This window comes from Erpetoichthys calabaricus, chromosome 13, assembly GCF_900747795.2.
Source record: "Erpetoichthys calabaricus chromosome 13, fErpCal1.3, whole genome shotgun sequence".
In the NCBI taxonomy this organism is placed as follows: domain Eukaryota; kingdom Metazoa; phylum Chordata; class Cladistia; order Polypteriformes; family Polypteridae; genus Erpetoichthys; species Erpetoichthys calabaricus.
In genome coordinates this window covers 46695482-46709671 of record NC_041406.2, presented here as the reverse complement: position 1 = coordinate 46709671, position 14190 = coordinate 46695482, and the positions used below count along the sequence as shown (strand labels likewise).

Genomic DNA, 14190 nt, shown 5'->3' with positions numbered 1-14190 from the left:
TGCAACCTTTATCTTGCACCCTGTATCCATTCTGGCAGACGGCTGGGGGTCCTGCCCAGCCGGGACGCTTAGAACAGCGTTTTCCAAACTGGGAGGCGCGCCTCCCTAGGGAGGCGTGAACTAGTCTAAGGGGAGGCACGAATATTAGCCAGGATTGACAAAAAAAAGTGCACGTGCAGCTAATACGATACGTAACATATAGGTACATATTAACTACTATGCTGCTGATGCTACCCTTACCCCGTAGCAAACAGTACGGTTCAGAAATATATCAGCACCATAGGCCGTAGGGCTTGTATTGTCTATGCGCATACGCGAAAAGATTTGGCGGCTGCGTATTACTGCGTAAATATTCAGACGCGTTGTCGGACTTCTCACTTTCTTACCTACGATATCCACTCATTGCAAGGATAAACCACCAGCGGTATGACACGTAACTTGGCCGACCAGTAACTCTCCAAAAATCGAGACAATATCGACTTCAGTTTAGCTCAGCAGTGTTAGATTGTGTTTCTTATTTTATTTTGACGTACCTAATTACTCACTGATCACAATAGTAAGTAATTTAATTAAGTTTAATTTTTTTAAGAACAATAAATTAATTATCCTAATATTTTTAGAGAAATGGATAAGTTCTTGACTGGTTATAAGAGAAAATCCTCTAAAAATGAAGAATCTGATGTTGGCACAAGTAGTAGGAATCAGGAAGGAAGAACTCCCAAGACAAGAAAATACGATTCGTCTTATTTATCGTTCGGATTTACAAGTGTTATTACTGATAATGTGGAAAAACCAATGTGTTTGTTTTGTTCGAAAGTTTTGGCTGCTGATAGTATGAGACCCGGAAAATTAAAACGCCACATTGAAACTATGCATTCTCAATACGTTGGCAAGTCCCAAGAATTTTTTCAAAGAAAATTGGATGAGTTCACTAAACAAAAGCAAACGTTCAAAAAAATAGTTCATATTCCATCAAATGCGTTACTAGCATCGTACTTAGTATCTTACAGAATCGCGAAGTGTAAAAAACCACACACAATAGGAGAAACATTAGTTTTGCCAGCAGCTATTGATATGGTCAAAACAATGTTTGGCGAATCATATGCAAAACAGTTGCGACAAATACCGCTTGCTGATAACACTGTTGGCAGAAGAATCGATGATATATCTGACGATCTTTGCGATCAATTAGCTTCTCAGATGCACACTTCAAAATTCGCCTTACAAGTAGATGAAGCAACCAATGTAGCTAAAGACGCACATTTAATTGCATATGTTCGATATGTTGAAGAGAATAATATAATTGAAGATATATTATTTTGCAAACCCATTCCTGGCAAAGCCACATCCAGTGAAATTTTTAATATAATCGACAATTTTTTTGATGAGAACGGCATATTGTGGAATAATTGCATTGGGCTTTGTACAGACGGTGCACAGTCAATGTCAGGACACAAAACTGGCCTTCAAGCACTAATTAAAAGGAAAACACCCGATGTACTCTGGACGCACTGCATGCTCCACAGAGCAGCTCTCGTATCAAAAAATATGAGTGAGGAACTTAACTGCGTTTTTACAAAAGTAACGAAAGTTGTAAACTACATAAAAAACAGTCCATTAAAAGTTAGGTTATTTGCAAAGCTGTGTGAAGATATGGAAGCTGCTTACACCTCACTTTTGTATTATTGTGAAGTGCGCTGGCTATCTCGTGCAAAAGTGATTCAGAGGGTACTTGAACTCAAAGAAGAAATTGCAATTTTTCTCGAAGAAAATCATAATGAGGATGCAAATATGTTTAGGGATGATAATTTTATTATTAAACTTACCTATTTGGTGGAAATTTTTGGAAAATTGAGTGTTTTGAATAAATCGATGCAAGGGCCACAAATGCATTTATTGATTCAAAAAGATAAAGTGAAAGCATTCATTAAAAAAATGGAGATATGGAAGACAAATTTGGAAAAAAATAGGTTCGACATGTTTCCACTTTTAAATTTATGCGCCCAAGTTAATATAGAAGCAAACAAAAATCTATTTGTTGAACACTTGGATGGTTTGTTAATTCATTTTTCGAATTATTTTGATGATCTTGATTTTACAAAATATGCGTGGATACAGAATCCATTTATCGACAAAGAAGATGACGAATTTGAATTAACAAGTATTGAGAAAGAAAACTTGATTGAACTATCTTGTGATACTTCTTTAAAACAAAAATTTCAGAATGTATCTCTGATTCAATTTTGGCTAGATATTAAGAGTGAATATAATATTTTGTCAAATAAAGCTTTAAAAGTAATGCTGCCGTTCGCAACATCTTATTTATGCGAAACAGGATTTTCTGCATTAGCTGCAATAAAATCGAAATATCGTGCTCGTTTGGTTGTAGAAAAGGAGCTTCATGTAGCTATCTCATCAATGACACCGAGATTTGATAAACTTTGCGCTAATAGGCAAGCACATCCATCTCATTAAGCGACAATAATAAAATATTGTTATTCGTTTTTTCTTGTGTATAAGAGTTTATCTTAATAAATTTTTTAGTACTAAAAATTTTTGTGTTTGTAGTATTTTATAAAATGGAAGAGAGGCGCCATATGATCAAATATTTTTAAGGGAGCTGTGATAAAATAAAGTTTGGAAACCACTGGCTTAGAAGGACCGGGAAAGGAACAATACCTCCCCTGGGCCACGAGTGGGCAGCCGTCCTGGTCTGCATGTGGGCCGTGGGAACAGAGCTTGGAAGCTCATCCCTGTTGGGGCCCGTGGCCACCGCCAGGGGGCGCCCGGACAATTATGGAGCCCTGGACGGCAGCACTTCCCCCTCACCAGGAAGTGCTGCCGGAAGGAAGTCCAGGTACGCCTGGAGTGCTTCCGGGTGCAAGAGCAGCACTTCCACCATATTGGGAAGTGCTGTCGGAAGAAGATCAGGAAGCACCTGGAGCACATCCGGGCCGGGATAAAAAGGAGCCACCTCACTCCATTTGGCGAGCCGGAGTCGGGAGGGAGAAGACGGAGCTGCGACAGAGAATTGGAGGCGGCTGAAGAGAAGTAAAGAGGACTGAACCTTGTAATTGATGCATGGTATATTGTGTTGTGCAATAAAGGTGCATGTTTTGGGTACATCTGGAGTTCGTGTCTGTCTGTTGCCGGGCTATCTTTCACACCGTGACCCACTTATATCTACCTGCCTGGTCTGGAACCCCCTCTCACGCCACCTTAGGGGTGCACACTATCTCTCTAAAGGCCAGGTCCACCAATTCTCTACTACAACAAAGGCCAGACCATTTTTCCTTATGTTCATTAACCCTGAGCTTGAGGTGCTGGATCAGCTGGCACCTCCTGCAAATGTAGCCCTCATAGAAGGGATACTGACTCCTCCAAGCTGTCATATAAAAAGTTTAACATCCAACCAGAGTTGCATTGCACTGGTATTATTACTAAAATCTGAGTTAGGATTACTAAAACTGCCTTATCTATTTTTTATTAAAATGAAGCGATTTAACTTATATGGTAAAACTAAAAAAAAATGTAAGCCAAAGAAATTAGATTAAAGAACTGCTACAGTTATTTTACACCTTCTGGCCCCTTAAGCTCCTGTAATATTCACACTTGCAACTGCCTACTGTTTTTTTCTTTCTGTGAAAATAACTTTACTTTTCTCTGTATATTTTCCTAACTTTGCACTTCTCTTATTTCTTACTTAAAAGATCTTCACTCACACCGTTTGTACTCTTTTGTACAAATGAGCCCTTATGCTGTCGCCTTCTTAACTGCTTATTCTCCTGACCGCTAAGAGCTGTTCAATCTAGAAAAACTTGCTTAGTGAATATCATTTGCTAGTTAATTTCTTACCGTCTTGACTGCACCTATAGCTTCTTGTGCCTAATTAGTGTCTTAACACTTTGAAGTCAGCCACTGCCCTTCTTTTTTCCTCCACTGAGTAATCACTGTGTCTGTTACTTATAACTATTTGTCGTTAAGATGCCGGTTATTAACTTACAGAGATGCCGGTGTCAGCTACTGCTGCTTACTGCCCTGCCTTGCCAACACTAGTTTGAATACAAATAACAAGAACAAGTACATGTACCAAGTAACAAGTAACCTTTCCAAATGCATGCCCAAATACCCAGTTGCTTTTGCTCCTATGCAGGCAAAAAAAAAAAAAAAAAACACAAAACACACCATTCTAAAGGGAAAAAAGCTCTCAAAATTCCTGCATGGCTCCTTAGTGGCAACCAAAACAAACATTTTTGGGAGAAAAATTATTATTTTTTTAAATTAACTCTCAAACCACAGAAAACAATAACTCTCAGCTGCTTCTGTCTCATTTTGCAAAAACGACATTAGCACATCAGTACGTCTCCACTTCAGCCTCCTGCAACCTCTCACACTGCAGATATGTCATGTCATGTCTTTTGTAACCCACTTAATCTAGACCAAGGTCGTGAGGAGTGCTGGAGCCTATCCCAGCTAGCATAGGTTCCAGGGCAGGAACAAACCCCGGACAGGACACCAGCCCATTGCAGGGCAAGAACGTACACCGACACACCAACCACACACACTTGGGTCAATTTATACACTGCCTGGCCAAAAAAAAAGTCACCACCAAAAAAAAGGTCACACACTCTAATATTTCGTTGGACCGCCTTTAGCTTTGATTACGGCACGCATTCGCTGTGGCATTGTTTCGATAAGCTTCTTCAATGTCACAAGATTTAGTTCCATCCAGTGTTGCATTAATTTTTCACCAAGATCTTGCATTGATGATGGTAGAGTCTGACCGCTGCGCAAAGCCTTCTCCAGCACATCCCAAAGATTCTCAATGGGGTTAAGGTCTGGACTCTGTGGTGGCCAATCCATGTGTGAAAATGATGTCTCATGCTCCCTGAACAACTCTTTCACAATTTGAGCCCGATGAATCCTGGCATTGTCATCTTGGAATATGCCTGTGCCATCAGGGAAGAAAAAATCCATTGATGGAATAACCTGGTCATTCAGTATATTCAGGTGGAAATGCTCTTACTTTCACTATTAAACATAGACCTGAGTTCTACTGTTGTTTTTCTTCGATTTGATTTCACCAAACGTTTAAGTGATTGCCGATCATGATCATTCAGGATTTTTTTCCGGCCACATTTCTTCCTTGAAGACGATGGGTCTCCACTATCCTTCCAGTTTTTAATAATGCGTTGGACAGTTCTTAACCCAATTTTAGTGGTTTCTGCAATCTCCTTAGATGTTTTCTCTGCTTGATGCATGCCAATGATTTGACCCTTCTCAGACTAACATCTTTTCCACGACCACAAGATGTGTCTTTCGACATGGTTATTTAAGAAATGAGAAGCAACTCATTGCACCAGTTGGGGTTAAATAACTTGTTGCCAGCTGAAAGATAATTGTCCAAACAGTAATTATCCAATAGGAGGCTCGTACCTATTTGCTTAGTTAAATCCAGGTGGCGACTTTTTTTTTGTACATGTCAAGGTTCTTTTCCATGCTAAAAAGGAAATAAAGTAAGAGGTGCAATGTCTCAGCTGTATAGTCTTCATCAGGTGTGTAATTCCTGTTTGCCAAGATATTCAATATAAGATATTTATAGATGAATATCAGGAAACTAATGAATATTAAAATGCATTAACAAAGAAATTTTTCATTTAAGATTTTAACCAGAGTTCAAACACATGGAACTAGGGTTCCTGGTATTTTTCAACAACAAAAGGTCAGGGCTGAGGCAAGGCGTAATCAGGAACTCTTACAATTGCTTCTAACCTATCAGGGGCACTTTGGGCTTTGTTGTGATTTATAGATACTGAAAATGAATTTTATCAACCTGAAAATGAACACCTATGCAATAAGAATGAAGACTAATTCTAAGGCTTGTGGTCATTATTAGGAAAGGGGCTCAGCAGTCAGCTCAGCCTGTTAAGACACTGACTTGCTTTGGATACCAGCAGCCAATTACAGGAAAGCAAATGGTGCATCATGAGAGAAATGGAAGCAGCAAGGGAGTATGGGGTGATTTCAGGATAAGAGGGCTGAAATGTATCATATTATATGCACTGGTGTCCCCCAAAGGTTTATTTCAGTGTTTAGTTGTAAGGAAGACCAGAAAAAAAAGTAAATAGATACATTATTTTTGCCTATCTACTCACTAGTTCATCTCTGACATTTTTTCTATACATATTTTTTTGTTCTTTTCTCCACTACATGAAAGGTGATGCTTGTCTCACTGTGTGAGTTAACTTAATCTGCAGTAACAATCATTTTTGACCTCATGTGTGCTACAGATTTGTCTTTTGGCAGGGCACGTTTAAAATATAGTAAGCAATACCTGACCCAGCACTGTGACAAATTTCACATTTAGCTTACTTATATTCAGATCAACTAGTACTAAATACTCAAGGAGTAATACACCTTTAAAAAGAATGCAGCTAGTGAACAAACAGGTGGCCTATTCAGCTGCCATGTACTGCTTATTACATAAGAAATCAGGGCCTGTTTAAAATAGAAATCGAGCTAATGAATTAGGAATTAATACAGTTAAAGTTACTCTATGGCTCCCTTGTGCGCTGATTAAAATGGATCACAAGTGAAATTAATCATTGGGAAATGTAAAACAAGCACACAGGGCCATTCCAACTTGCACTACAGAATGCCATTGCTCCACAGTGGCCTTGCTTCATATTACTAATGCAATTAAGTTAAATAAAAAGCTATACTTGAATATGAATATATATTTTAACAACAATATGTTTGCTCCCAGCAGAAATATGCACTAAAGATAGATGATACTGATTATAATATACAACATAACAATGATTTAAATCATGATTAGAGATATTTATTGTCACATACACTGCAAGAGCATAATGAAATTGTGGTGTAAATAAATAAGAGTAGCAGAAGATAAATAAGCGAATACAAAATAAATAACTAAACAAACACACACACACAAACAAACCAATAAATAAATATATATGAGTATATACAGTATAATTAAATATTAACCAGTAGGTAGGTAAAAAACACAGTGCAGGGCTGGCAGGATCAGGTAACTGGGAGTTTAATGACCTCATGGCCTTGGTGAAGAAGATGTTCCTGAACCTGGTGGAGTAAGTAGTAATGCTCCTTTAGTGCTTCCTAGAAGGTGCAAGTGAAAACAGGGAATGAGCTGTAAAGTTGTGAAAGGTCAGCCCCAATGATTTCGAAGCTGTATGTACAGCCCTTTGGAGGTCTTTATGATCCTGACAAGTCAAGTTACCAAACCACACTGTGATGTATCCGGTCACAGAACTTTTGATAGTGAAGTGGTAAAAGTTTATTAGTATTTTGTTCCCTACCCAATGCTCTTCAGCCTCCTCAGGAAAAAGAGTCTTTGTTAAGCCTTTTTGAGTATGCAGTTGGTGATCTGGGCACCCAGGAACCTGAAGCTGCTACTTATCTGGACAGGGCAGCCATTGGTGTGGAGTGGAACATGACTGCCTTTCTTCTTTCTGAAGTCAACAATGACCTCCTTTGTTATGTTGACATTCAGGGAGAGGTTGTAGGTGTGTCACTGTAGAGTCAGGTCTTTTACCTCTCTCCTGTAGGTAGCCTCAGTGTCACTAATGACGCCAAAAACTGTGGTGTCTTCCAGGAACCTAATGATGTTATTGCCCCCATGGCTTGCTACACAGTCAGAGGTAAATAGATTATAGAGCAGAGGGCTGAAGAAGCAGCCTTGCAAAACGCTGATATTGGAGAAGAGAGCTGAGGAGTTATTTTTGCAAAACCTCACTGACTGGGGTCTATTTGTCAGGAAGTCAAACACCTAGCCACAGATGGGGCTACTCAGACCAAGGTCTCTGACCTTTACCAAATGGCTGCAGGGTACAATAATATTGAAGGCAGAGCTATAGTCAATGAATAGAATCCTGACAGAGGCGCTTTCCTTTTCAGATGTCCTAGAGAAGTGGGCAGGGTGGGGGAGATGGCATCATCCAGAGATCTGCTAATGCTGGCATCCAAAATGTAGCAGGTCCAGGGTAGCAGGGATGTTGTGTTTAATGTGGTTCATGACCAGTTTCTCCAGAGACTTCATCACTACAAAGGTTAATATGCTGGGCCAATAGTCATTCAGGCAAGGTAACTTTAGATTTCTTTTGGACATGCACAATAGTTGTTTTCATAAAAACATACATAAAGACAGGGACAAGCTGAAGATGTCAGTGTACAACAGTGAGGGGCTGAATGGTGCATGTCTTTAGGACACGGTACGGGATGCTGTCTGGGCCACTGGCTTTAAGGGGTTTAACACATTTAAAGGTTTTACTCACATCAGCCTATTTCACCTGCAGGACAACTCTACATGCTGGTGCCAATGAAAACATTGTGTCACCCATTAAGCGAGGCAGGGGTGTCTGTGGACACATCTACTGATTTTTGTAGCCCATGATTGTCTGCCACCAAAATCATTTTCCAGCCCGCTTCCACAATGTGTCTTTGCTGGTTTTATCGGCCTCCATAGCTTATATCTGGAGTTCCTGTAGAGTCCTGTGTCATCTGAATAAAAAGCAGCAGTCATCTCCCTCAGACACATTCAAAAAGCACTGTTGGCCCAGGGCTTCTGGTTAGGGTAGGAGCACTCAGATAGATAAGCACACACAAGTCCATACAGGGCCTGAGATAATCCACCACTGAGTTAGCATATTCATCCATTTTCTCAGAGTCAAATCCAAACATTTCTGTAGTTTGAATTTGTGTTCCACAGTCCAGTAATAGTGCACTGAAGTGCCTGATTGTAAGCAGACAGCAGAAGCACTAATGTGTGGTCAAACTTGCCAAAATGTAGATGCAGGACAGACTTGTAGCAGCAATCACATGTTCGAATGCCCCTGGTGGGGCAGGTGACGTGCTGGAGGAACTTGGAGAGGATTTTCTGGAGGCTGGTTCAAGGCTCCTGATAAAACGCGGACTGCTTTTTGGTGCTGACTCTCTTGTTTACAAATGGTGGCATATAGCTCATCTAGCACAGCCACAGTGGGAGCTTCTGGTAGAACATAAAAAGCTGTGAGTAGCACTGAGGAAAACTCTTTCAGCAAATAAAAAGACCAGCACTTGATCGTCAGTTATTCTAAAACAGGGAAACAGGACTAAGAGACCACTTTCACATCAGTGCAGCGGGATATGTTAATAAAAGTGCAAACGCCACCTCCTTTTGTCTTGCGAGTATTTGCCATGTTGCGGTAAAAGCAGTATACAGAAAAGCCCTAGGGTTGAAAGGCTGTATCTGTGGTGTCTGGCCTGAGCCAGGTCTCAGTGAAGCAGAACATGTTGCATTAATGCAAGTCCCTTTGCGAGCTGATGCACCAGTGAAGTTGGTCAAACTTGTTCTCTACTGACAGGAGGTTAATCAGCAGGATGATTCAGGCACTGCTGCAGCCTGGTCAGGATACTTGTTATTGTTTAATCTGTATGCAGAGTTGCAAATAATGCCTTCAGGTAGCCCCTGATATTGAGGTTTACTGAAACATAATTTCTAGTGTTCAGCAATGCTGTTCGATCATAAAAAAAAATAAAAAATAATAGTGAAAATGCACAAAGCAGGGAAAGAGCAGCTCATAGTGTATTACCCTTATTTGGTGCCATCTTGACATTTGAATTATACAAAATACAGACACAAAACTGGTTGTACATGCGTTCCTTGCATGAAGCAATACTTTCAATATCACCTGTTACTAAAGTAGAGCAAAATTTAATTTCACAGCCAAAAGCTTTTCTCAGAGGTTCATGTATCTAACTATAAATATTTTCAACAAATATTTTCCATCTGCTCATTTCATACAATATCTTGCTCATTCAGTTAAAGCTTGTGCGGGTGCCAGCGTCTGTCTCAGCAGCAAAGGATGCAAGGTGGGAACCTACTTCTAATGGATCACCAGCCTACTGATAGCATTCTTACACAAAATTAATCTAACACACCTAACTTTGAGATATGAGATGACCATCGGAGTACCTGCTGAAAAGCCATGCAGACAAGAAGAGAACAGACAAATTCCACAGAGGCAGTAGTGCCAAGACTAGAATGTAAACTTGTGAGTTTAGAGGTATGAAAATAAAAATTTGGTTTCTGTCAATAATTGTAAATGTCAAAAACATAAAAGATTTCCTTACTAATTCTTTCTTGCCCATTGTTTTGCTATGAGAACGGGAACGTGAAATGTTGAAGAATGAGTCTTTCTTTGTTGCAGATAATGGTGGTGAAGCAGCATATTCTCTTCCACCCGGTAAACTTTCAATACTTGGAGAAGAACTGATGTTTTTTGTACTCTGTCCTAAAACACAAAGTAAAAAAGAAGACACATGTAAGCTTATTGAATGTTAATGTCATTCATTACTAGAAACAAATGAACATTTTAATGTACTTTTAAATATGATAACTGATAGAACACTAATCTACTGGGTGCTGTAAATATCTCAGAACTAAAAGAGTTTGCGGCCAAAGGTTCAGTAATTCACAGGACTGAATCAAGGCTGCTATACACAAAAAAACTGGTACTACTGAGGCGTTCCACACTCTGCTCTCCTACTGGATATCTGAAGCTTCAATGCGACTTTGGTGTCATTTGGGTGGTATGTTCCATTGAACCCTGGACTAAATGTACTTCTGCAAGTCTCGAGCTCTACTTTAAATTTTGTTTTCTACTGCTTGTTAACTTTGTTTATTCTAATTATTAAATTGCATTGTGTGTAGTTTGCATTCATTTTGTAGGTCATGTTGCATAAGTTTGTCTGCTACATACAGAATAATAATTCTAGTATGACTAAATAGGTGATAGAGGTGCTTATCATTAAACAGAAATATCTCTCCATGGGATCCACTTACAGAAAGAGCATGGGCAAGATCTGTGCTTCAAAGCCTTTGGGGCACTAGTTGTATTGTGACGTGTGCAGGCTATTGTTAGAATTCTTATGTACATATTCAATTAGTGGTGTTTCTGTATTAAGGGCCAGTGTAGCACAGCCCTACCAAAAGTTCTGTAAAAAAGCAATAACCTTCCTTCCTTAATTTAACTTATATTAAAATGTTTATAACAACCCTCAACTTTGATTTCTTCAGCAATTTTTTCCTAATTATCTACAAAAAATACTTTTTTATAGTATGTGAAATAGGCTTTATGCCGGGTGCTGCAAACCTGTCTCCACCTACCCTTGGGTGTTTGTGCAGATGTGTAACTTCAACTTTCCAATTTCCAGCTTTTTGGTTTTTTTTTAAATCACACATTTGCACTTGGGTCCTCCCTGCGTGGAGTTTGCATCTTCTCCCCGTGTCTGCGTGGGTTTCCTCCGGGTGCTCCGGTTTGCTCCCACAGTCCAAAGACATGCAGGTTAGGTTCATTGGCAATCCTAAATTGTCCCTAATGTGTTTTGGTGGGGTGTGTGTGTGTGTGTGTGTGTGTGTGTGCGCGCGCCCTGCGGTGGGCTGGTGCCCTGCCCGGGGTTTGTTCCTGCCTTGCTCCCTGTGTTGGCTGGGATTGGCTACAGCAGACCCCCGTGACCCTGTGTTAGGATATAGTGGGTTGGACGATGACTGATTGACTAACTGACATTTGCACTTCCAGCTTGTGCTTTTTACCCTTAGGTGTACACAGCAAAAGCCAGCGATTACAAGTAGGTACAAAAAGTAACATTGGCCTCCTTAAAATTAGTAACAATAATTTGAGAAACAATAAAGCTGCTCAATTTTAGGAATGCACGGGGCACAAGACACTGTGCTGATGGGGTTAAGTGGTATCTTGATCTTTACCCACTACTGAGGCAATAATTTTGAAAAGCCACCAAGGTCTCCTTACACTTGCTCCTTTTACTTAGTGGAAAAGAAACACACTATGATACCCCTGTTTCAAAGAAGCACAAAGTGCTAGTGTTGAAAAAGAGGTGTTTAAAAAAATAGTTTTTTTGTGTTGTATGCTGGCTTCATGCTCTCCATTAAACACCTCACTTCACGGTGGTGTGGCACGCGGCTGAGGGTAGTACCCAGCCGGGATTCCCAAGAGGACCGGAGGAGGGTTTACACCTCTTCCAGATCACGAGGGGGCAACCGCCCTGGTGGCTTTGGGGACCACGGGTACAGAGCTTTGAAGCTCAGCCCTGTAGGGGCCCATGGTCACCGCCAGGGGGCGCTCCGATGCCTACGGAGCCCTGGACCTCTGCACTTCTGCCACACCCGGAAGTGCTGGCGGGAAGAGGACCAGGGACACCCGGAGTGCTTCCGGATGAAGAGCCGGTACTTATGCCACACTGGGGAGTGCCGGCGGAAGACATCTGGAGCACATCTGGGTAATCATAAAAGGGGCCGTCTCCCTCCGTTTGATGGCTTGAGTCGGGAGTGGAGAAGGATGGAGCTTGGGAGGAGAGGCAAGGAGGCGGCCTGAAGAGAATGAGGCATTATAAAGAGGCCTGGACTTTGGGGGGATGTGTGCTACACTGTACATAATAGTTGGTAATAAACGTGTGTTGGGTGACTTACAACGATGTCCGCCTGTCTGTGTCTGGGCTGCTTTCCACAGTGGTTAGCATTGATACCAAGCAGCCCCAGAGACTTGTGTTTGAATCGTGCAGTGAGCGTATCCTGAGTTTTATTCTGGCTTGTCGTTTCTCACCTCCACATCATTGGATTCTAAACTTGTGATGCTGCTTTTTCAATTTAGATAGTTCATGGGCAATAAATATATTTTTCTGGTGGTGAGTGGCTAGATTTACCTAATGTTTAAATCTGTATTGCTACAGTTTATCAGATGGTTATGATGTCAGAGAGTATCATAATGATCTCATACCAGACAAGTCAGACTAGGCATCAACATGCTGTTTGATGTTATTTATGAGGAACAGTGTGTAAACTTGGACATCTTGCTAGTCATCCGCAAATAAAGGCCATTGATAAATTAAAGTGAATGTTACAGAAGTCTATGCCAATAAATGAAAATTTGTTTATGGTCCCACCAGTGGTGTTTTGCCAAAAATACCACTGTACTCAACCAACTTGTAACATGACACCACGCCTTAAAGCCATGAAAAAACAAATCTATCGTTAGAAGTGAGCTCTAGACATATGAAATTCCAGAAACACAAGGCTATTCAAGAATAATCTAGATTTGCCCAGTATAATAATGTAAAGTTTGGATCTGCTTAGCATGAACACATTCTTTATTTAAAAAAATCTTAATTTGCATAACAACAGGAAAACTTTGATTGATTGAGTAATCTCCCATCTTTCTTTATTATGCATTTGACCAGGGTATGTGGTTCAGAGTTGCACTTGGAGCTGCGACATTCTGTCAGGCTCAGCAGTTTATAGTTTTTGTTGGCAATACGTTTGTGAGTAGAGCTGATTGCCACACCTCGGCCAGAGCATCACAAAGGAAATGTCAACACGAATTACATCCTTTGGTCATCATTTCAAGATCTAATATCATGAATTAGTTTACAAACATTTAAACACATCATGGCGGAGTGGTGGCTCTGAGCCTAGGGATCTGTACTGCCAATCGGAAGGTTGCCGGTTCGAATCTCGTAAATGCCAAAAGAGACTCTGCTCTGTTGGGCCTTGACTGAGTGCTTTGAGTAGTGAGAAAAGCGCTATATAAATGCAAAGAATTATTATTATTATTATCATGCTGCTAAAACACGCCATGGCTACAAACATGAGCGCTCACTCTGCTGACAGAGCTCTTTTACATAAACATGGGAAAGCGTAAAGGAAACAAATGTAATTATAGACTTGATGTATAAGGATTCTGGACATATCTACATGCCCTGGGCATAGAAAAAATAATATACATGAGCTATCATTGTCCTTTCTCTATTCTAAACTCACAGGGAAGAATTAAAAGTACTATTTAGCATAACATAAAGCTCATTTTCTAGACATGTTTGACAGCTTGTTACAGAGAGTGACTCAAAGTTAAAATCTTTGGAAACACACACAAAGAAACCCAGATTTAATCAGAACTATATTTTACGGAATAAAGTGACTTCATTAATCAGGTCTTCAAGTAAAAAAAGAAAAAGCACTTGACTTGTACTGTAATATATGACAACTTAAATGAACTATGAGAGCAAAACATATTTTACACTGAACAAGCATCCAAGGATACAGCATGAAATAAATTTCCTTTCAAGGTGAAATAATATACAGTTTATAGGAAA

At 40.2% G+C, this 14190-nt stretch overlaps 1 protein-coding gene across 5 annotated transcripts in view; it reads right to left on the bottom strand.

Moving 5' to 3' along the window:
• tbc1d5 (TBC1 domain family, member 5) overlaps nucleotides 1-14190 on the bottom strand; it is a 637433-nt gene that overhangs the window by 33114 nt on the left and 590129 nt on the right. For all 5 annotated transcript variants that reach the window (XM_028818192.2, XM_028818195.2, XM_051935905.1 and 2 more), the window contains one exon: nucleotides 10156-10316. In XM_028818192.2, coding sequence (XP_028674025.1) covers nucleotides 10156-10316 — 161 coding nt within the window. The remainder of the gene's footprint in view (nucleotides 1-10155; nucleotides 10317-14190) is intronic.